Source organism: Talpa europaea (genome assembly GCF_964194135.1).
Source record: "Talpa europaea genome assembly, chromosome: 1".
NCBI lineage: Eukaryota > Metazoa > Chordata > Mammalia > Eulipotyphla > Talpidae > Talpa > Talpa europaea.
This window is the reverse complement of record NC_140073.1, coordinates 9,877,004-9,900,860: the sequence shown is the minus strand read 5'-3', so window position 1 is coordinate 9,900,860 and position 23,857 is coordinate 9,877,004. Positions and strand designations below refer to the sequence as shown.

The window sequence follows — 23,857 nt, the reverse complement described above, 5'->3', positions numbered from 1 at the left end:
TCAGGGGGATAAATTCTAGGGTGTTAGAGACTATTTACAGTTTTCACAGTCAGTGGGCTGAAATTAAATTCCTTTTATAGAATACCTTGAAGATAAGACAGTTTAACTCTCAGTCTTAAATTTGAACAAGACACATGTTTCATCACCTCATCTTTTGATCATTTATTGTGTCCAAAAAAGGAGACATAGAGGGATAGCTGAAAGAAAATTGTGCCTGGAGAAAAGAAAATGTAAGAATAAATTATGTGGCCATGAATAATCCAATTGTTCTTCTAATGACCTAAAATTAATGAAAATTAATTCCCTGCCTACAGCATAAAAAATAATAAATAATAGTAATACCACTTTATGAAAGAACTATTAGGCATTCTGCATTTTACAAGCATGAACCACATTACTACAGTGGCAAAATCCCAACCAGTTGTTACTATCAGCAGAAAGCATAGTAAGAACAATAAAACTTTGTCAAATGTCTACTCCAAACATGAAGGTGTCATTAGATAGTATGATAGTTACATACTATCTTTTATAATAATTTTTTATTAAAAGACTCAAGGTCTTGTTTCTTTATATTCCACACATAGAAACAAAATATAGGAGCAGACAGAACTAAGCCAAACAAACCCTAAAAATATGACTGCAGAGGCTACCAGAGGGGAGGGTAGGAGGTGGAAGCAAAGGGTAAAAGTGCGGACAGTGGTGGAGGAGTGTGGATCATTGGTGGTGGGTGTGATATGGTAACATACATCTGAAAAACCAATCAATTCCCCTAAATTATATATAGTGTTGTAAATCAATGTTACCTCAACAAAGAAATGATACAATTATAAAAGAAAGAGTCGAGGTCAAGTTCATAGCCAAGTGAGCAAAACAGAGGTACCATTAAATTCACTGGTTGAGTTTTTTTTACCATTTATTTCAAATATAACTAAGTACCTCTCATTTTCCACAAAAGCCTATGAGTATTTTCTGAAGTTTTGGATTCTATAACCCATTATTCACAGTTTCACAGCTAAATGAGATATACAAAAATGGAGAGAGAAAATTGTATCTTCAAGATGTTGTGTGACATCAATTATATACAGAGTAATAAAGATGAAATTTCACTTTTAATGTAGGGTTCCCATCTCCCAGCCCCCAGTTCTTTCCCCCATAATGCATTACACCCCAATCTGTAGCACAAATGATACTCTAGTTTATTTATTCATAAGAAATTTCTTCCTTTCAAACATCCTTCTGAAAGAATCTTTGACTTCCTTGTTTCTCAGGCTATAGATAAATGGGTTCAACATAGGAATCACAGTTGTGTAGAATACAGAAACTACTTTATTGATATCCAAGGAAAAACTAGAACTTGGACGTACATAGATAAAGAAGAGGGTCCCATAAAGGATGGAGACAGCTGTCAGGTGAGAAGAGCAGGTGGAAAAGGCTTTGCACCTCCCATCAGCAGAGCGGATCCTCATTATAGCAACAACAATGTAAATGTAGGAGACCAGGATGATCACCCCACTGAGTACCCCTAGAGCTCCAGCCAAAATGAAAAGTAAAAATTTATTTACATGTGTATCTCCACATGCCAGGGAGAGAACAGGAAGAAGGTCACAGAAGAAGTGATTGATGATATTCGGACCACAGTAGGGTAGGCGAAAGGTGAATGTCGTGTGGGTCATGGTGCTGATAAGGCCCAGGGCATAAGGTCCTATGACCAGCTGCACACAGACCTTCCGGGACATGATGAGTGTATACAGCAAGGGCTTACAGATGGCCATGTACCGATCATACGCCATGGAAGCCAGGAGGAAGCATTCAGTCACTACAAACTGACCAAAAAGCCAGATCTGGGCAGCACAACCAAAGAAAGAGATTTCCTTTTTCACCACAAAGATGTCAGTCAACATCTTGGGCCCAATGACAGAAGAGGAACAGACATCCACAAAAGACAAGTGGCTGAGGAAAAAGTACATGGGTGTATGGAGTCGAGAATCCATCCAAATGAGGGTGATCATCCCCACGTTGCCCAGAAGGGTAACAAGGTAAACCAAGAGAAATATCACAAAGAGAACAATCTGGTGCTGAAAGAGATTTGTTAAACCCATGAAAAAAAACTCCATAACCACAGTGTGATTCCTGTAATCCATTTCTCTGATTTAATCTGTAATGAGGAAAAGAAATATTTTTCTTTGCAATCAATTTATAGTTAGGTGTTTCTTAATTTAAAGAATGAATTTGACTTATTTTTAAGTTTCATACTGTGGGCTGAGAGATAAGACTTGGATTCTACTGGTGATCATCTTAACTACCATCTGAGTGACGCTGAGTAAGTCATTAAACCTTACTGTGTCTTCAGTTTTTTGCTTGATCAGAAAAGGATTTTTGAAAAAAAATCAGAATTTTAAACCTAGCCATGACCTTTGGAGATTATCAAAGACAAATCCTCTAACTGTGCCACTGTATATTTCTTAAAATCCCTGCCTTTGAACTAAGTATACAAAATTTTCATTAAAAAAAAGATAGTATGTGTATCTGATTTATTCTAGCTGATTCCAACCTGCCTAAAAATGAATTCTTTTAGATTCTCTTCAGTTGTGAAAATTCCTAATGTCTAAGGAGTAAAAGATCAGACCATGGAAGTTGGCTTTGGAACAGGAATCAAAATCTCCAGCAGTATCTCCTCTGTGGTACCTTCTCCATAATACCTATTCCTCTTATTACTAATGTATATTCTGCTGATATTATCAAAATTTTAGTCCATAAAAAAACAGTTCTTAAATACCAAGTAGGTGTTATAACCAACTGAGTGCTATTAGAAGCTGGGAAATAAAATCAACAATTTAAGGATGAAAGGGGTATTTAGCCCAGAGAAATGAAAACATATGTCCACACAAAGGCCTGTACAATTTTGTTCATAGAAGTTTTTATTCTTGATGGCCATATACTGGAAACAACCAAAATGATCCCACAGTAGGTGAGTGGTTAAACAAACTGTTGTATATCCATAATAAAGAATCCTATTCAACAATAAAGAACACCAAGATATGATCTACACAACAACTTGGATGGGTGTTTGGCCATTAGACTCAGTTGAAAAGAGCCAATCTCAAAATGTCACATATACTATAATTCCATTTATGTAAATGTCTCATAATGTTCAACACCATAGAGATGGTGAATAGGTTAGTGTTTGCCTAAGATTAGGAATGGTGTGGGAAGTATTGTGGTGGTGTGACTACAAAAGGGTAGTACACTGGCAATCTTTGTGGAGATTGGATAATTTTATTTCCTGATTATGGTAATGGTTAAACAAATCTACACATGTATATAATGATATAGAACAATACACACAGGTCATGCCAATGTCAATTTCCTAGTTTTAAGTTGTACTGAGGTTGACAAGATAAAGCCACTCAGAAAACCTGGATAAAGGACATGTGGGATCTCTCTGTCCTATCTTTAAAGCATCACATGAATCTTTATTTCAATAAAAAGTTATTTTTTAGTAAAAGAATGATTGGAAAGTGGAAAAAATGGGAAAATAAGAAAAATATAAGAAGGAAAATTGAAGAAGAGAAGCCTACATTTTGGATCTTGAAATGTCATAATGAGTCCAAACAAACTATGAATGGGATGTGCAGCTGGAGAAACATCCACAGCTGTCTAATAACAGCCTCCCTGACAAGAAATCTTGAAAAGTGTTTTTGCTTAACAGAAAGTTAATGAAAAGTCTTTGGCCTCATGTGATCTTAAGGTTAAAAAAAAGCAAGTGTGAAATTGAAGATTATTTGGAAAAACTATACCTTAGTAGTGAAATGATTCAAGAATTTAATATTTGATAATCATAGAAATTCATTACAGGTCTTAAGCTCATATTTGTTATTACTCAAGGAAGATGGTAATAAATCACTTTAAATGCTGTAATAATTAAGGCTATAAAAACAATTTCTATAAGGATCAAACTAGAATATAACCATCAATCAATTCAAACAATTATGAGAAAACAATAGTTTCTGACTGTGAAGGCCTATTACTTCACTTCCCTCCAGTAAAAAGATTAGGGAACAATCTTGACTGTAGATGTACATGAGACTTCAGGAAAGAGTAGCCTAAGTGTTCAACTCATTCAGGTTAGTTTTCTATTTATAATACCCAAAATAGGAAAAAGCTAAGAAATTAACACCCAGAGGATTCAAAACCTCTTAGTATTAATACTTTAAGAGTCCATAAATCTGGCAGCTCTATATAAAAGTATCTCTATATAAGTATCTCTATATAAAACACAAAATTCAACCAAAGTGTACATTCAAGCTAAGTCTTTTAAAACAAAGACATAGACTAAATATTCTACTTGTACCAATTATTCTTCAAAGAAAGCTCAGAGATGATGTTTTCCCATCATTTTCCATATCTGGTCTCCTGGAGACAATTTAAGAAATAACTTACCTGTTTAAAGAAATATGCCCTCTATACTCTTTGCTACTTATGTCAAAGTGAAATGCATGTCCTGATTTAAAAGTGAATTACCCTACATATGTACATACATGATAATCCCCAGATTCTTCAGATGTCTAAGAGGATAAATGTTATAGTGATACAATCTTGAAGACTGGAACTTCCAACAGCTCTTTAAAAAGGAGTTCATTCACTCAACTCTACACAGTACACAGAAGGCAGGGTTTTTTTTCCTAAAGGCTTGTTGTGTAAATGAGAGTCAACTCCCTAAGGAATGAGAAGCTCAGGAGATCAGTACTATAGAGTAGATATTAAAGTTATTTCATAAGAGAATAATTTGGAGATGTTGAGTCAAGCGTAATTGCAAAAAATGATACTATCACTCCCTTTGGGATCACTACCATTATCTCACACACACAAACACACACACACACACACGCACACACACACACTGAAATTCCAGTTTAAGACTCCAAGTACTACATAATGGGTACCAACCCTTAACACTGTACAAATTTGAAATTCTCAACTACAGCCTTTGCTTCAGAGAAATTGTCATCAGAAGAGCAGTCTGGGTGTGTAGCAGTAGGGACCTGTGATTGGTCCACAAGTCACTGGGGAGATGGAATCATAACCGGAGGTCTCAGAAACAATCTCTTGAACATGATAAATCTCAAAGGGAGACTAAGATATAAGTAACTAAAAAGAAGGTGAACTGAAGGTGTCTGTACAATAATGGAGAGCTATAAATTTGATAGCATCCATGAGAAACAAAAATAATCCACATTGGCTGTATGATAATTTTATTTTTTTAATAATAAATTTTATTTTTATATTCCCCATACAATTGCAACCCCCCCATCCCGACCCCAATCACTCCCCTCCCGCCCCCCACCCCCCAAAAAGGGTCTCTGGTTCATAGTTTTTTGTTGATTTTGATTTTCACTTTCTTATAGTTATTCATTTTCCTGGTCCCTTATTTAAGTTTTCTAGATTCCTGCTATGAGTGAGACCATCCGGTATTTTTCTTTTTCTTTTTGGCTTATTTCGCTGAGCATGATCCCTTCCAGCGCCATCCATGTTGCTGCAAATTGCATGTGTTTATCTTTTTTGAATGCTGAGTAATATTCCATGGTGTATATGTACCACAACTTCTTGATCCAGTCATCTCTTTTTGGGCATTTGGGTTGTTTCCAAAGCTTAGCTATTGTAAACAGTGCTGCTATAAACATAGGGGTGCAGGTGCCCTTTGGAATTGATGTTTCTGTGTCCTTTGGGTAAATAGCTAGGAGTGGAATTGCTGGATCATATGGAAGCTCTATGTTTAGTAGGTCCACAAATCTCCACACAGCTCTCCACAGTGGTTGGACCAGTTTGCACTCCCACCAACAGTGCAGAAGAGTTCCTTTTTCTCCAGAACCTCGCCAACATTTGTTGTTGCTAGTTTTTTTAATATGTGCCATTCTCACTGGTGTAAGATGGTATCTCATGGTAGTTTTGATTTGCATTTCCCTGATGACAAGTGATGTTGAACATTTTTTCATATGCCTGTTGACCATTTGCATTTCCTCTTCAGAGAAGTTTCTTTTTAGCTCTTCTGCCCATTTTTTGACTGGATTATTTTCTTTGTTGTTGTTGAGTCTCATCAGCTCTTTGCAGATTTTTGTGATCAGTCCTTTATCATTAGTGTTGGGTGCAAAAATGTTCTCCCAGCTGGTGGGGTTTCTCTTTGTTTTTGTTATTGTCTCTTTTGCTGTGCAGAAGCTCTTTAATTTGATGTAGTCCCAGCTATTTATCTTTGCCTTCACTATCACTGCTTTGGGTGATGTGTCTGTAAAGATGTCTTTGATGTGCAAATCACGTAGTGTTTCGCCTATATTTCCTTCTATATATTTTATGGTTTCAGGTCTTATGTCTAGTTCTTTAATCCATTTTGAGTTGATTTTTGTGTATGCTGTGAGGTAGTGGTCAAGCTTCATTCTTTTGCATGTAGCAACCCAGTTTTCCCAGCACCATTTATTCAACAAACTTTCTTTGCTCCAATGCATAGTCTTTGCTCCTTTGTCAAAGATTAGTTGACCATAAATCTGTGGGTTTATTTCTGGATTTTCTATTCGGTTCCATTGGTCTGTATGTCTGTTCTTGTTCCAATACCATGCAGTTTTGATGATTATGGCTTTGTAGTAGAGTTTGAAGTCTGGGAGTGTGATGCCTCCATTCCCTTCTTTTTTTTTCAGGAGAGCTTTGGCTATTCGGGGTTTTTTGTGATTCCATATGAATTTCATCAATAATTGTTCTATTTCTTTGAAGAATGACATTGAAATTTTGATTGGAATAGCATTGAATCTGTATATTGCTTTTGGTAGGATGGCCATTTTAATAATGTTTATTCTTCCAATCCATGAGCAGAGTATGTCTTTCCATTTCTTTGTGTCTTCTTCTATTTCTTTTAACAGTGTTTTATAGTTTTCTTTGTATAGGTCCTTTACCTCTTTTGTTAGATTTATTCCCAAATATTTGATTTTTTTGTTTCAATAATAACAGGGATGGTTTTTTTGATTTCTTCTTCTTCAGATTTATTGTTTGCGTATAGGAAGGCTACTGACTTTTGCGTGTTGATTTTGTATCCTGCCACTTTACTGAACTGATTGATGAGTTGAATTAGTTTTTCTGTGGAGTTTTTGGGGTTCTCTATGTATATTATCATATCATCTGCAAATAGTGATAGTTTGACATCTTCTTTTCCTATTTGGATTCCTTGGATGTCTTTCTCTTGTCTTATTGCTCTGGCTAGGACTTCCAGTATTATATTGAAAAGCAGTGGTGAGAGTGGACATCCTTGTCTTGTTCCAGATCTTAATGGAATTGCTTTCAGCTTTTCACCATTGAGAATGATACTGGCTGTTGGCTTGTCATAGATGGCCTTTATGATGTTGAGGTATGTTCCTTGTATCCCAAGAATTTCAAGGGCTTTTATCATGAATGGGTGTTGCACTTTGTCGAAAGCTTTCTCAGCATCTATTGATATTATCATATGGTTTTTATATTTCTTTTTGTTGATGTGTTGGATAACGTTGATTGATTTTCGGATGTTAAACCATCCTTGTGTCCCTGGCATGAATCCTACTTGGTCGTGGTGAATTATCTTATGGATACATTGTTGGATGCTGATAGCTAAAATTTTATTGAGGATTTTTGCATCAGTGTTCATTAGGGAGATTGGCCTGTAGTTTTCCTTTTTTGTGTTGTCCTTGTTTGGTTTTGGTATTAGTGTAATGTTGGCTTCATAGAATGTGTTTGGTATTGTCCCTTCCTTCTCAATTTTTTGGAAGAGTTTGTGAAGGATAGGCACTAATTCGTCTCTGAATGTTTGGTAGAATTCATTTGTAAATCCATCAGGTCCTGGGCTTTTGTTTTTGGGGAGGTTTTTGATTACCATTTCAATTTCGCTGCTTGTAATTGGTCTGTTTAGGTGTTCTATTTCTTCTTTATCGAGCTTTAGGTGATTGTAGAGTTGTAGAAATTTGTCCATCTCCTCTAGATTGTTGAACTTGTTTCCATATAACTGTTCATAGTAGTCACTGATTATTCTTTTGATTTCTGCTGTGTCCGTTGTGATTTCTCCTCTTTCATTTATTTGTGCTTTCTCCCTTTTTTCCTTTGTGAGCCTGGCTAGGGGTTTGTCTATTTTATTGATTTTTTTCAAAGAACCAGCTCTTGGTTTCATTGATCTTTTGGATTGGTTTTTTTTTTTAGTTTTAATTTCATTTATTTCTGCTTTGGTTTTTATTATTTCTTTTCTTCTACTGGTTTTGGGTTTTTTTTGTTGTTCTTTTTCTAGATCTTTGAGCTTCGAGATTAGGTTGTTTTTTGAGTTCTTTCTTGTTTCTTGATGTGAGCTTCTATTGCTATATATTTTCCTCTTATTACTGCTTTTGCTGCATCCCATACATTTAGGATATTGGTGTCCTCCTTGTCATTCAAGTCAAAGAATTTTTTTAATTTCTTCTTTGATCTCCTCATTAGTCCAGTGGTCTTCCAGTAGTGTGGTTTTTAATCTCCATGAGGTAGGAAAGTTCCTTGCCTTCTTTTTATGGTTTATTTCTAGTTTGATGCCTTCATGGTCAGAAAAGATGGTTGGTATGATTTCTATCTTGGTGTATCTGTTGATATTTGTCTTGTGCCCCAGTATGTGATCGATCCTGGAGAATGATTCGTGTGCACTTGAGAAAAATGTGTACCCCCTTTTTTGGGGGTTTAGTGTTCTATAGATGTCTGTTAAGCCCAAATGCTCTAGGTCCTTATTTTGAGCTTTAGTTTCTTTACTTATTTTTTGTCTTGTTGATCTATCCAATGTTGATAGTGGTGTGTTGAAGTCTCCCACTACGTATGTGTTTTCTCTGATGTCTGTTTTCAGAGAGGACAACAGTTGTCTGATATATTTTGGTGCTCCTTCGTTTGGTGAGTATATGTTAATGAGTGTTATTTCTTCTTGAAGTATTGTCCCCTTGATCATAATGTAGTGACCGTTGGGGTCTCTTTTTATTTTTTTGAGTTTGAAGTCTGTTTTATCTGATATAAGTATAGCTGTTCCTGCTTTCTTTTTTGGTCCATTTGCTTGTAGGATTGTTTTCCATCCTTTAACTTTGAGCCTATTTTTATCTTTTGTAGCTAAATGTGTTTCCTGGAGACAGCAAAAGGTTGGGTTTTGTTTCTTAATCCAGGCTGCAACTCTGTGTCTTTTTATTGAAGAGTTTAGTCCATTTACATTTAGAGTTAATATTGATATGTTAGCATCTGTATTTGCCATTGTGTTTGTCTTTCCTTTGATTTTATTTATTTATTCTTTTAATAACTTTATTTTTTTGGCCTTCTTTCTTTGTTATTCGTCCCTCTGAGGTTCTGGCTTTAGGGTTCCTTGTAGTATTTTTTGGAGTGGGGGTTTAGTCATAATGAAATTCCAGAGTTTCTGTTTGTCTGGGAAGGTCCTTATTCTTTCTTCACAGAGGAAGGAGAGCTTTGCGGGATAGAGTATTCTTGGTTGGCATCTGTTTCCTTGGAGTCTGTTGACTATGTCCCTCCACTCTCTCCTTGCCCGTAGTGTTTCTTCGGAGAAGTCTGATGTCAGCCTGATTGGTTTTCCTTTGAATGTTATCTGTTTCTTCCCTCTTGTCAGCTTCATTATTTTTTCCTTGTCCTGGATTCTTGGGAGCTTTACTATTATGTGTCTTGCTGTATTTTTCCTTTCGTCGAGGAAGTTTGGTGTTCTTCTTGCTTCTTGTATATCAATTTTCAGCTCCTTCTTCACATTTGGGAAGTTCTCTTCAATTATCTCCTGGAATATTTTCTCTGTTCCTACATCTCTCTCCTCTCCTTCTGGAATTCCTATAACTCTTATATTTCCTCTCCTCATGGAGTCAGATAGTTCCCGAAGTCTTTCTTCATTCTTTTTCCTTCATACTTCTCTTTCCTTTTCTGTTTTGGTTCTTTTTATTTCTGTGTCTTCAAGAGTACTTATTCGTTCTTCCATTTCATCTATTCTGCTTTCATTGCTTTTCCCAGAGTTCTTTAGTTCTTCCATTAATTCTTTGATCTCCTGTGTTTCTTTTAATTCCCTCTTTAGGGACTCAATTTCATTCTTCTGTCCATTGTTTTCCTTTATGAGTTCTGTCATTTTTTTAATCATGGCAATTTTAAATTCTCTTTCTGGAAGGCTCAGAAGTTCTTCCAAGTTACTGTCGTTGCAATCTGCAGGGTGGTTTTCTTTTTGTGGTGTGCTTCTTTCCTGAGGCGTTGTTAGGTTGCGTGTGGTTCTTCTACTCCCTACTGTCTGTTTTCTAATTTGTCATATGCATTGGGACACTGTGTTGCTGGGACTGGCCGGCATCTTGGGTGAGCTTCTCTGCTCCCCTCTGGCTCCTCCAGGAGCCATCTGTCAGTTTCAAGCAGTCTTTACTGAAGAAAGGTCCCTGTTCTAAAATGCCAATGTGGGGACACACACCCCTGTGTGCTTGGTCTGCCCCGGCGGTGGGTTCCCGCTCCCCCTCTGGGTTTGGACTGCAGGCCAGAAGTGGCCTGGCGTGGGCGAGCTTCCCCACTCACCTCTGGCTCCTGAGGGAGCCTTCTGCATGCAGTCTTTCCTGAAGAAATATCCCTGTTCTAAAATGGCGATGCGGGACGCACTCCCTGCATGTCCGGTCTCAGGCACAATCTTCTGCGCACCCGGTCTGCCCTGGCTGTGGGTGCCTGCTCCCCCTGTGGGCTCAGACTGCTGGTCTGAAGGGCTTGGGGTGGGCTAACTTCCCAGCTGGCCAGGGGTTCCTTCAGGAGCCTTCTGCAGGTTTCAAGAAAGGTCCCTGGGTGTTAGTGACTTTTTTTCTGGTCGCTAGGTGGCGCCAGAGATCTCTCCTAGTCCGTGGGGGGCTGTTTTTCTTCACCCCGTGGGACAGGGAACAGAGCGGGAATGGTAGGGAAAACCTCAACGGCTTTGGGGTGCTGTGTCTGCCTTGTGCCCCACCGACGTGGAGGACCCACGCTCCGAATTTCATGCCCCGGGTCTCAGTTCCAAAGCCCTCAGGTCCAGGACGCGAGCTGTAGCCCAGTTCAGTGGCTGCAGCAATGGCGCCTTTTGCACCCCACTCCCATGTCCGGGCGCCTGGTTCCTGCTTACTCAGTGAGAGACTTTCACCTCAGTGAGGGCCCCCACGTGTCTCCTCCCAAGCCTAGGTCGCAGGCGCGGGGACCTGGGCAGCCGCGATCCCGATCCGCGTTTATTTTTCAAGCGCGCCAAGCGCGCAGCTTTTCCACACAAGCTTACCGGCCGGCCCTGGGCTGTGTGCAGGTCTTCCGGGTTCTCTGCTGTTCTCCAATGGCACCCGGAGCCGTTCACTCACCTCCGCGGCGAATCCTGCAGGGTTCTCCACAGCTCCCGTTCACGGGGTGTGGTGGCTGCAATAGTTCCTTTCCACTCCCAGTCCCGCTTGCTGCGTAGTTTGTTCTTGTTGGTCGTTTTAGTTTGTTGTTTTCCTCCTCTCTGCTGGTCGGAGAGTGCCGACTCTGTGGGTGGGGGAGGGGAGCAGGGTTCTGTGCTTTCCTCCCTTCTGGTCCTCTTTTATGGCCACTTTCTTCTTCGGGCAGTTTGCTGGAGTCGTCCGTTTGTCTTCCGTGTCCCAGTTCTCACTGGGACCTGCCGCTTTCCCTCCCTATTAACTTTTTTTTAATGGGAGATCTTACTCGCAGCGTCTCCTCGCCGCCATGTTGCTCCACCCTTTGTATGATAATTTTAAATGTAAGGGTAGGAAGTAGCTTTGGGCTCAAATTTCATAAATATTTTAACATTTTGTAAAACCCAGACAAAGAAAGAGAGTAAGAATTAGTAATCTCAGACAGTGAGCACTCCCTTGAGGAAGATGTGGGTCTTAAATCAGTTCGGATTAAAAACGCATTCAGGATACAAATTTTCAGTTGTAAGATGAATAAAGTCTGAGCATAAATGTACAAACAAGGAGATTTTAGCCAACAATGCTGTATATATAATTGGAATTTGCTGAGACAGAGTAATCCAATGCTCTCACAAGAAAAATAAACATGATAATGTATGTGTTAATTCACTGGAAGTAATTCTATCACAATGTATCAAATCATCACATTAGACAATGTAAATATTTCAACTATATTTGTCAATAAAGTTGGTAAAATTTTTAGCTAAAGAGAGACATCAATGAGCAGAATAACAATCATAAAGGAAAGTAGAAGAGATAAACCCTTAAACACATGTTTCCTTAAATCACATAAGATTATATATTTTTAAGTAATGATATATTATTTTTGTTTTATACATTCATTTAAAATTTTTCCTGACAACTTATATCTCAAGCATTCATACTGAGTCATGTACTAATTTCATACATATCACACATGTTTATGCCCTTGCAATTTTCTGCCTCAGGTTTCAATGTACTGTTTATGAAGCATAAAATTTCATTCCATTTTTGTATTCAAATGTTTTTAACAGACTTAGGTTTTGTACTAATTGCACCCTATAAATAATCAATATTGTGGCTGGAAGGGTCCTTGTGGTTCTTATTATGATTGCAAGATGCTCTTCAGCAAGATCCATCACACATATCATTACACACACACAGGAGGCCAGAATCCTGCTATTAGTATGGTCCGGGATGGGGAAGTGGTGTCTATGGTTTCAAGGCTTACTATTTATTGGTGAATTGAAAACATAAAATTAAGAATTTAAGAGCAGGAAGAGAGAAAGGAAAAAGACAACACCAACACACAGAGCACAAAGTGTCATTTAAATTGACCAGGATCTGGAAAACAAAAGATCATCAGTGGGAGGAAGCAGGTGGCTCCTGCTCTAGTACTGTAATTGGCACTGTGTTCATTCAGGATAATTCTCTTTGAAGTAGAAACCTGGGCATCAAGCTTAAGTCAGGCATTTGCATTTCAAAGAAAAGTCAATGTCAGTGTTTACCCTACAACTTGACTCTCATCATAAAGAACCTTCTAGGTAATGTATTGAATTTAAAGATTATAAAGGAAGAACGAATCCCTAGAAGGGAATACCAGAAAACCGAGGAAATCATTGCTCAGAAGCACTTTATATCAGTCCCTGAATGAAAGATGGCATTCATGGGAGATGGGATATATTTCATAAAAATACAGAACTGTAGAGAAGAAAGTAGTTTAGGTGGTGTTCAGAGCATCACCCTCATTTTGCAGATTAAGACTTTGAGAATCAGAAATGATAACAGATTTTTTTTAATCCTCTTGATAATCGGTGTGGTCAGGATTCAAACCGATATCTCCTTAGGTCAACTCAAACTGTCTTCTTAACAAACACTTTAGCTGCTGCACTGTGTGATGGTAAAAATCACCCTCTAAATTACCTATCCAGCAGAACTTTTGTCCTAGTAATTGTTGTCCTGCTTCTTTTACATCTGTGTTTCTCAGGCTGTAAATAAGAGGGTTCAACATGGGGATCAACGTGCTATAGAATGCAAAAACCACTTTATTAACATTCTGGGGTGAACCTGAATTGGGCTGTATAACAATGAAGAAAAGGGCACCATACAAGATAGTGATAGCAGACAGGTGTGAAGAGCAGGTAGAAAAAGCTTTCCTCCTACCTTCAGCAGACTGGATATTCAATATAGTCTTGAGAATATAAACATAGGAGACCAGGATGATCAGGGAACTGAGTATCCCTATAAAGCCAGCCATGGTAAAAAGAATCAACTTATTGTTCTGCGTGTTGGCACAGGCCAGGGAAAGAAGAGGGAGAATATCACAGAAAAAGTGGTTCACCACATTTGGACCACAAAAGGGTAAGCGAAAAGTGAAGATCTTGTAGGTTATGGCACTTAGAATGCCCACAGTGTAGAACCCAACCACCAACTGCACGCACAGCTCCTGGGACATGATGACCATGTACAGGTGGTGATGTAGCAGTCATATGCCATGGTGGCCAAGAGGCAACACTCCATCACTACAAACTCAGCAAAAAACCACATCTGCACAGCACAGCCCACAAAGGAGATGGCTTTTTGCTGCACCTCCCCCTGCAGTGACCCTTAGGGCTAATGGCTTGCGCCACGGTCCCTAGGTCCGGCTGGGCAACCAGCGCGCAGGCGGAGAACAGCAAAACCCCCTGAAGATATACTTGCTGCACCTCCCCCTGCAGTGACCTCTAGGAATCCCTAGGTCCAGCTGGGCAACCAGCGCGCAGGAGGAGAACAGCAAAAACCGCCTGAAGACATAGATAAGACGGAAGCCTGCTGAAAGATAACGACCACCAGGAGCCACTACAGGAATGCTGTCTGCACGGAAACTTATCTCACCTTCTCTAGACCCACAAACTTTATTCTAATATAACTGTCTCTCTAAAATCTTTTCTCTTTCTCTGTTTAAAAGGTCATTGGTTTGCCGATTAAAAAAGAACATACGAAATCTAATAACTAGGCTGATTCAAATGAAACGTTACTAAACTCTGTGTATTAATAGAACTGCTAGCTTAATAATTTCTCTGTTGTATACTTAGCCTTGTTAGTATTAATCTAAATGATAAAAATGTTACATTGTGAAAAGTAAAATTCACCCGTGTTAATTAATAGTAATAGTGAGTAGTTAAAACAAAAAGTAATCATATAAAACAAAAAGAAAAATTAATAGCCTAACTACTTAGGAATGCGCCTGGGTCCAGATGTAAATCACTGCCCTGTCAATGATAAGCTAAACCTATAAGCAAGCTGATTTCTTCACTGATGTTCGCCATTCCTATGCTTTTAGAAAACATATATATACTGGTCACCAACTCAAATAAAATTACACTCAGATTTTCACTCTTGAAGTGTGTCTGTTTGTCATTTCTTTAACCGAATCCCTGACCACCCTGCGCAGTCTCTCAACCCTGAGACGACCTCATCGCTCACTGCTGTGCTGGTCCGCGGCAGCTTTTCTCTCCTGAGAGGTATCATACAACATCTTTGGAGCAACAGTAGAAGAGAACCGATATCCACAAGAGACAGGTGACTTAGAAAAAAGTACTTGGGGGTCTGGAGTTGGGAATTCATCCATATGAGGATGATCATCCCCAAGTTCCCCCCAAGAGTCAAAATACAAACAAGGAGAAATATCAAGAAGAGAGTAATCTTCAATGGAAAGTTATCTGTTAAGCCCATGAAAAAAAAAAAATTCAACCACTGCTGTTTCGTTCTTATCACTCATTGTAGGTGGCAGTCTGAAAGGAGAGCAAGAAAAAACAACCATTACAATCAATAATTAATAAAGTCATAAAACCTTTTATTTATTAACTGTAATTGGAGTCTATGTTCTTCAGTAATACAAGTATTTGCTTTTACAGTTCAATTTTAGTGTGCTTTGAAGACCCAGCAAGTCCAACACGTAAGAATTTATAAATGGTATATAATTAATACCCTTGAATTTGCTACTCAGCTTTATAAAATCATAACATCTTGTAAATACTTTTTTTAAATGATGAGAAGTACATGAACATTCATAAAAACTCTTCTATTTCACACCTATTAGATATTTCTTCATCCTCACAACATGCTTGTAAAATATTATGAATTACTGTTTTTTTAATATGTATAATACATAGAGGAAAATGGATCTTTATAGCAAAGACAAAAATATTAAAAACTCAGGTCCTCTTTTTTAATCATAATAGAAAGGAATTCATTCACCAAATCTCTGACTCTGCACTTTGGGTAAACTGGGAAGAGGTGGGCAATGGTTTGGAGAAGGATAATGTCCTGTCTGTGCATTTATTTCTTTAGCCAATGTTTTTGCCTGTCCATTGGACATCAAGCAGGGTCCTGGACACTGAAGCTCTATCTTTGCAAAAGACAAAGTATTTATCAAACCAGTGGACCTTACATTCCAGTCAAATTCGAGACAACAAATGCAGAGATGCATAATGAATGCATAGCTATATTACTTTTGTTTGCCACAACAAATAGCCACAAGTTTGGTGATATAAAATAACAAAATTCATTCTCGCACAGGTATGGAGTCCAAAGATTAAGGTGCTGGCATGAATTCGTTCCTTAGAGCTATGGAAGGGGTGGGGAGGAAGGCATGCCTGGTCTCTTCCAGTTCTGAAGCTCCCTGCCCTTCCTTGGCTTGTGACCAATTAGTACCACTTTATGGTTCCAGCTTCCCATGACCTTCCTCTCTCTGTGTCTCTATGTCTTCTCATCTTTTTATAAAGACGCCAGTCCTAGGATCACCAGAATTATTTATGATCTCTAAAACTCAATTGCATCTGCAAGCAATCAATTTCCATACATAAATGGTAGGCATGAATATTTGGGAGACTCTTCAATCCACTAAAATATGTAAACATGGATCATCTGGAGGAGCAAGAAAGGCTATGAGAACAGGAAGAAGCTCAGCTCAAAGCCCCCCATATGCGAGTAGAGGAGAAGCAGCATTTATCACATGCCATACATCATTTCTCACAACAGAACTACTTGAACAGAGTAAAATTGCTTCACCAATATTTGTAACCAAGTGCTTGGTGTTAGATAGTAGCATAAACAAATAAGAGGAATAGAAAATTAGCTTTATCGTTTCAACCATAGTTTCTCTAAATGCACATCATTACAGTATCACTGCACAATTTTCATGACAACATAAATGTCAGTTCAATTCTCAGTCAAAGCCCATGACAAGAGCAAGCATCCTAACACATGCAAAAGTGTGTCATTTCCCTATGCATCTCATCATGTTAAACATGACATGGAATTGCCATAATGCATTACTCTGGTTGCAAGAGTAGTTGTATATTTTACCTCTCCAATAAGTCACAGAAATGTCCTGGGGATTGGGTTAGCTTTAGTGAAATGGGTAAATGTCACTCAATGGATATCTCTTCCTCAAACGTAAGCTTCCAAACTAAGAAGCATGATTCATTGTCGCTATTTTTGTTTGTTTGTTTATGCAAGGGTTCATATCATTGCAAGGAAAGTAGTAAAATAAAATTCACAAATAATTATCTTTGGAAAATCATATGTCAGTCACAGCCAGTGGAACCTGGACATGGTACATTACCAGAATCACATTAAATGGATGAATTTTGAAAACTCCAAAAGACCTACCAGGCAGGTTTGAAAATCATGCAAATTTAATGTTTAGGACCTCCCTGGTAGCTCAAGGGGTTAAGTCTCAGCGCTATGAAGCTATCAGCAACCACTGCAACCCGAGTTCAATCCCCGGCCAAGGAGCTGACCCACTTGTCTCGCCCACTGCTCCCTTCAGCAGTATATTTCTGGCCATCTGCCTGTTCTGCTCCCCCCTCTGCTTTGGTGAATCCTATCATCCCCTCACCTCTGGCCTGTACCCAGTTCTTATATGTGTAAATAAAGAAATCTTTTAAAAAATTAATGTTTAGTGTGAATCATGCACAAGAATATTTGAGCTAACTTTTTTTATTTAAAGGGCTTTTAAAAACTTATTTTGATCATGAAATCATAAGACTATATTATTACAAACTCACCTTATCCAAAATAAGCAGACTTACCTCTGGCAAAATACCATAGTTGCCTCTTTTAAGTATTTTAGAATTAAACCAGAATTTGTGAAAGAGTTAAGCATCTTCAAGGTGGGGCTTGAAGTATCACAAATTCTTGTTATAGTTTGATGAAGATAGGTTATTTCTGTCTTCATTATCTGGAGTCTCCTAACATATTAAACAACTCCTAGCCCTTTTCCAATTCTCCTGGGCACAATATGAAGTACATAGTTTTCTTAAAAATTTTGAGTCATTTGGCACCTAATCCCTGAAGAATCCAGAATCTCCAGAGTCTACTCCATAGAGAAGAAAATAGAGTAAAATAAATGTTATAGAGTTTACGCCAGTTTTACCTCACAATGGGATTATGTTCTCTAAAGGGAGGCTTATGATGAAAAAAAAAAAATCTTTCATCTTGGGGATATCTTTGGAAAATGCCAAATAATATTGAGCGAGACACACTGGCAGTAACACAAGGAAACTCACGATTCAAACACTGTCCCTGAGAGTTAGTACAGTTCGGGGAAACTGAATATAAATATGGGAAAATCAAATCTATAATCAAAAAGTCACCATAGGCACTTGGAAATGGGCTGTTTTATGTGTGTGTGTTTTTGTTTTTTTTTTTTTTAGAATGACTGGAAAAAGTTCTCAATTAGGGACAGGATCCTTGAGACCACTTGCAGATACACTTCATACAAGAAACATATACTTAGGTGTCAAAAACCCCATGCAAACATTTCTGGCTATGAATAAAATATACTATATTCTTAACTTTTTTAACAATCAAGTTACTGTATGCCCAGTAATAGAATTTTACCAACCAAATTTCATTTGAAATCTAACATATATGTAATTAGCAAGCAAAGAATCTGAAAAATTCCAGAACAGCCTCAAAAACAAATTTGATAAATAGCTTAATGAAATTTTAAGACACATTCTTTTTTAAAAAAGATTTATTCATTTATGCATACAAGAACTGGGGTGTAGGCCAGAGGTGTGGGGAGGTGAGAAGATTCACCAGACATTGTGATGAGCAGAACAGGCAGATCTATTGAAATACACTGCTAAGGGAAGCAGCGGGTGAGAGAGGAGAGGTCTGCTGCACATGTGGATCAGCTCCCTGGCCAGGGATCCAACCCCAGCTGCAGTGGCTCATGATAGTTTGATAGCGCCAAGTCTTTAACACTTGTGCCACCAGGGACCCCCCAAGAAGCACTCATTTTGATTAACTGTTATGTTATAGATTGCTTAGTACAAAGGTTAAGTCCCTATTCGTTAGGGGTTAGATTTTTTTTTAATCCACTATTATTTGTTATTAGTGTTACATAGAATGAATTGTGCTTCCTCAAAAGTCGCATGTGGAAACCCTAACCCCTAATTTGATGATCTCCAATGAGATCAAGTTTAGCGAGTGGAATTTCAGGAAAGAATGATTTCTGTTCTTCACCCAGTCTATGGCATTTTGTTATGGCAGCACTAGGATTGAATCAGTGCACTTGAGATAAATGTATGCAGCCCTTATACAGGGCTGGGAATAATGCAGATCCCTGCCCCTCAGATAAGATGTTCAGATTTCAAGTAGGAAACTCACAAAATCTTGAATCAGTGGTGAGCAATCATTAGCCCCAGAACAAGCAGTGCTCTGACAAATCTTAAAAGTAAGTTGGAAATGACAAAACTGATTTAAGAGTTGTACCAATGCCCCAGTACAAATTTCAAGGGCACATACAGGAATCCTTCAATGTTCAGCACCAGCAGAGTGAGACCCATCATGTTTGCATGCAATAAAAAAATCACAGAGAATGCAGAGAAAGAAAACATGACTTATAATACAGAGGAAAAATACAATCAATCTAATCTTACCCAGAATTGATGTAGATGTTAGAATTAGTGGTCAGAGACATAAAAATAACTATTAAAAATGCATTCCTTGTGTTCAAAGTACTAGGAAGAGAAGTGGAAGCTATAAATATTCTAATTATAAAAGCTATGATGTCTGAGATAAAAAGTATGACGTGCATTGCCACAGTCAGAGATGTCCAAAGAGACGTGAAAGCTAAGGGGGATATGGTGCTCTGGACGGGAGCCAGGGCTGGAAAAGAACATTAGGAAAAAAACTAAGGAAATCCAAATAAGCTATGGACTTAATAATAACATATCAATAATGATTCATTAATGGCAATGAATGTACCAAGACAATGTAAGCTACAGGGATGCTGGAAGGGTGGATATGGGAACACCCTGTACTTGTCTTCTCAAAATCCCTGTTAACCTAAAACTATTCTAAAAAAAACAAAGTCTATTAAAATTAAAATAAACTAATGGGATTACCTTAGAATATTATTTTTTCATTTTTCCTTTCTATGATGTCTACATTTTTCTTTTACATATGTCATAAAAGGAACACATATTTTATAGTCACTGATTTTGAGTGTCTCTTATTTCTTATCTATTTTTTTTTTATTTTTCATTAAAGTAATATTGCATCACAACACTGTTTCAGTTGTTCTTCCTTGAGAATCATTTATATTCTAAATTAAGATCCAAATCTACCCTTCTCCAAACCATTATCCTCTTCTTCCAGTTTACCCATAGTTTGTTGTCAGATATTTGGGGAACACTCTCTTTTCTAATGTAATCAGAAATAGCTTCCAGTAATGTGACCTGAGCAATAATATTCATTGACAATGTTTCCTGAAGACTACGTCAACTCTCCTGCCCTTCTTTATAACATAGTATGCAGATAACTGCATCCTCAAGTACCAGCCCCCTGTCCACTACAACAGTTGCTAGAACATTGGAGGACTTGGTAAAACACAGGTACTCCAGAGAGTAGGAGATAAATCCCAGGAAGATTCAGGAACTTTCTCCTTTGGGTAAGTTTTTATAGGTTCAGTGGTTGGGGCAGGCTAGAACATACCCTCCCAAGTAGATTTCAGAGGTAGACCTCTGAGGGGGTTGGAGGCAACATCCCCAGAAGGATTATGTCTTCAGTCTATATAGCAGTGCCCAGGAGTCTGACGGTATTGGGGGGGATGCAGGGCAGGAAGGGGCACTGCAGCAGTCCCAGTGCAGACCTGGCACACAGGCCACAGGATACTGCAGACTCTGAGAGTGAAATGAGTAGCAGTGAAAAGGGAAGCAGGATAGAACTTATGAAAAGTCTGAGAGAAGAAAATGTGAGCCTTGGGTGCAATTCCATCATTGACTTCTAAAGCTTTTGAGAAAAAGCTCTTTCCCCAATATGAGAGGAAACACTGCCCAGGGAGTATCATGCAAATATGCTTCCAGGCCTGCTATAGAGTGCTGGGTCCTCCCAGAGCCTCCATCATAATATATCCTCCTTAATAATAATAATACATCAATAATGGTTCATTAATTGCAATGAATGCACCAATACAATGGAAGCTATAGGGGACACTGGCAGGGTGTATATGGTGCCGCCACACACAATCTTAAGGCAAAATGGGTACACCTAAAAGGAGCCCAACTGTTCAAGACAGCATGAATAAGCTGCACTTCAGGTGTGTATGAATAAAATCTGTCCTTGCCTTCCTCTGAGACCCCTCCCACTGAAGTCATCAATGCTCACAGGTGGGGGTAACCCCTAGTGTCCTTCCTATGCTCACCTGCACTTGAACACACACACACATTCTGCTCACTCTACAGGTCTCACCCTTTTTCCTAATGATTGGTGCTGCTCATCAGTCTTCAATCTAATTTTTTTCTCACATAACAATGACTATGAAATGGTTCCCTCCAATTCCACCTGTAAGAATCTAATCCTTTTTTTGCTGTACAACATTTCATAGAAAAAAATGTACTTTTCTATAATGAATAGTCCAGTTATTTTATTTTTCTTTGTTACATAAAGTGCCAAAAAATGTCATTTTATGTATTAGCATTTATATTTCTGTAGTCTAGGTTTCCAAAGGAGAGATTTCCAGGTCAAGTACCATATAATTTTATCATTTCAAATGGAAAATGCTAAGTTACTGTACAGAAATAACACAATTCATATTATCAACAGGAAGTAATAAGGAACACAGCCAAACAGGAAACTCACTCTCTTTGGAGACTCAATTTTATCTGTGTTGAAAGACATTGGCATTTTAATTTTATGTCATGTACTTGAGGAATAACAGTATTGAATATTTTTTCTCTACATTTTTGCAATTTGCATTCCTTACTCTGTGAATTGCCTATTCACTTTTTGCCCATCAATCTAATGTTATTCTAAGGACTCTTAGAACTGTTCTTTGAATATTAAGACAGCAGCCCATTGTTTGGCACGTGTGCATAAATAATTTCTCTTTTCTTATTTGTCTCTTAATATTGTTTGTGGTCCTTTGAACTTTCCATTATAATTCTGGTTTTCATGTCTGAATGAAGTAGAACTCACATAATCATAACTGTATACAATTACCTAACAGTCACCTTTTCTCGTATGCTTTCATATTAATATTTCTCTATCCATCCCTATATTATTTTGAAATCACAACAGAGAAAAAGCAAGCCTCAGTCAGAAAACATGAAGAACCACTCCATTTTCCAAGTTATTTGTGAAATGATAAAACCAGGTTCACCTGCAGTCTCTGATTTCTTGGCTAGTGTTCTTTTGACAATTTGTTCTGTACCAACACCAATGGAACAACACAAATAGAGTTCTATTTTACCTATCAGAACTTTTCCTTTCAAACTTCCTTCTGAATGCATCTTTTACCTCCTTATTCCTCAAACTATAGATGAGGGGGTTCAACATGGGGATCACCACGGTATAAAATAGAGAAATCACTTTATTGATATGCAGGGAGGAACTTGAGCCGGGACGAACATAGATAAAGAAAAGAGTGCCATACAGAATGGACACAGCTGCCAGGTGAGATGAACAGGTGGAGAAAGCTTTCCGCCTCCCATCAGCACTCTGAATCCTCAGGATGGCAACCAGGATGCAAACATAGGACATCAGGATTATCAGACCACTGAGGACTCCTACAGCTCCTGCCAAGATGAAAAGCACCAACTTATTTCTCCCAGTGTCTGCACAGGCTAGGGAAAGCAGTGGAGAAATATCACAGAAAAAGTGGTTGATAATATTTGGACCACAAAAGGGTAAGCCAAAGGTGAGAACCGTATGGGTCATAGTGCTAATAAAGCCCATGACATAAGGTCCTACCACCAGCTGCACACAGACCCTTTGGGACATGATGAGTGTATACAGCAAGGGCTTACAGATGGCCATGTACCGATCATATGCCATGGAAGCCAGGAGGAAGCATTCTGTTGCCACAAAAAGACCAAAAAACCACATCTGTGCAGCACAACCCATGAATGAGATGCCTTTCTTCTCCACAAAGATATCACACAGCATCTTGGGGGCAATGGAAGAGGAGGTACAAATATCTACAAAGGACAAATGGCTAAGAAAAAAGTACATAGGAATGTGGAGTCTGGGACTTATCCATATGAGTGTGATCATCCCCAGGTTCCCCCCCAGAGTGACAAGATAGACAAAGAGAAACATGATGAATAGGACTATCTGTTGATGGAGCTGATCTGTGAGGCCCAAGAAGAGAAACTTAGTCACGGCTGTCTGATTCCTCTCTTCCATTGGTTGATTGTAATCTAAGAGAGAAAAGCCAATGACAGATAATTTTAATTGGAAATATTATAGACAATGACTGAAGTGTTGTTGAAATAGAAGATAATATTTTGAGACATTGGGTCTGGACAGGTCTGCAAAGACCCTATGTAAACAGCTAATTTTTTGGGTTGTTTTCTTCCATAGAAAGAGGAAGCCAACTATGTTATCTAAAACTCCCTCAAGTTACAAAATTATATTTGTAATGAAAATTACTCTCCATATTCATCCTACTGGGTGATGGGATAATGAAACCCACTAAGGATTCCTTTATTGGGAATATGTGAAGACCAATGATATTTAGACCTTAGCATTAGACCCCAGGAAAGGTTGAACAGGGAAGTTCCAGTTCTTACTGAATTATTAGTGCCATCCTAATATTTTTATTAAAAATCCCTCAGTTTAATCATCATAATAAATTAGCAAAATGTTATCTCATTCCTCTGATGTTTCCTAAATGAATCTGTTAAAGCAGCATTTATTCTATAGTTACTAATTCTGTTTATTATTCTGTAACAGTTTATGTGATTCTATTTTATGTATTTCAAGTCACATAATATGCCTCCCCAATCATATAATTGTGTGTGCATATTCTCAATTTATTTTATAATAAGAAAATGTATAATCTAATAAGAAAATCATTGATGCGTGTGTATCTGAGCAACAGTCCTGTTAGAGTCTCTCTGTTTCCTTCAATGGCCTTTGGGATAAGATGG

General features: G+C 38.2%; 2 protein-coding genes across 2 annotated transcripts; both read right to left on the bottom strand.

The window, feature by feature from the left end:
• Nucleotides 1–1,196: 1,196 nt before the first annotated feature.
• On the bottom strand, nucleotides 1,197–2,141 carry LOC311170776 (olfactory receptor 5G25-like; the record flags this gene model as incomplete). The annotated part of the gene is made up of 1 exon (XM_084233207.1): nucleotides 1,197–2,141. One exon carries the CDS (start codon nucleotides 2,139–2,141, stop codon nucleotides 1,197–1,199), a length of 945 nt encoding a protein of 314 aa, XP_084089333.1.
• A 19,877-nt stretch (nucleotides 2,142–22,018) lies between these two features.
• On the bottom strand, nucleotides 22,019–23,111 carry LOC311179978 (olfactory receptor 5G3-like; the record flags this gene model as incomplete). Its single annotated transcript, XM_084247647.1, is given in 2 exon segments — nucleotides 22,019–22,193; nucleotides 22,195–23,111. Coding segments are annotated over 2 exon segments (1,092 nt in total).
• Between the last annotated feature and the right edge of the window lie 746 nt (nucleotides 23,112–23,857).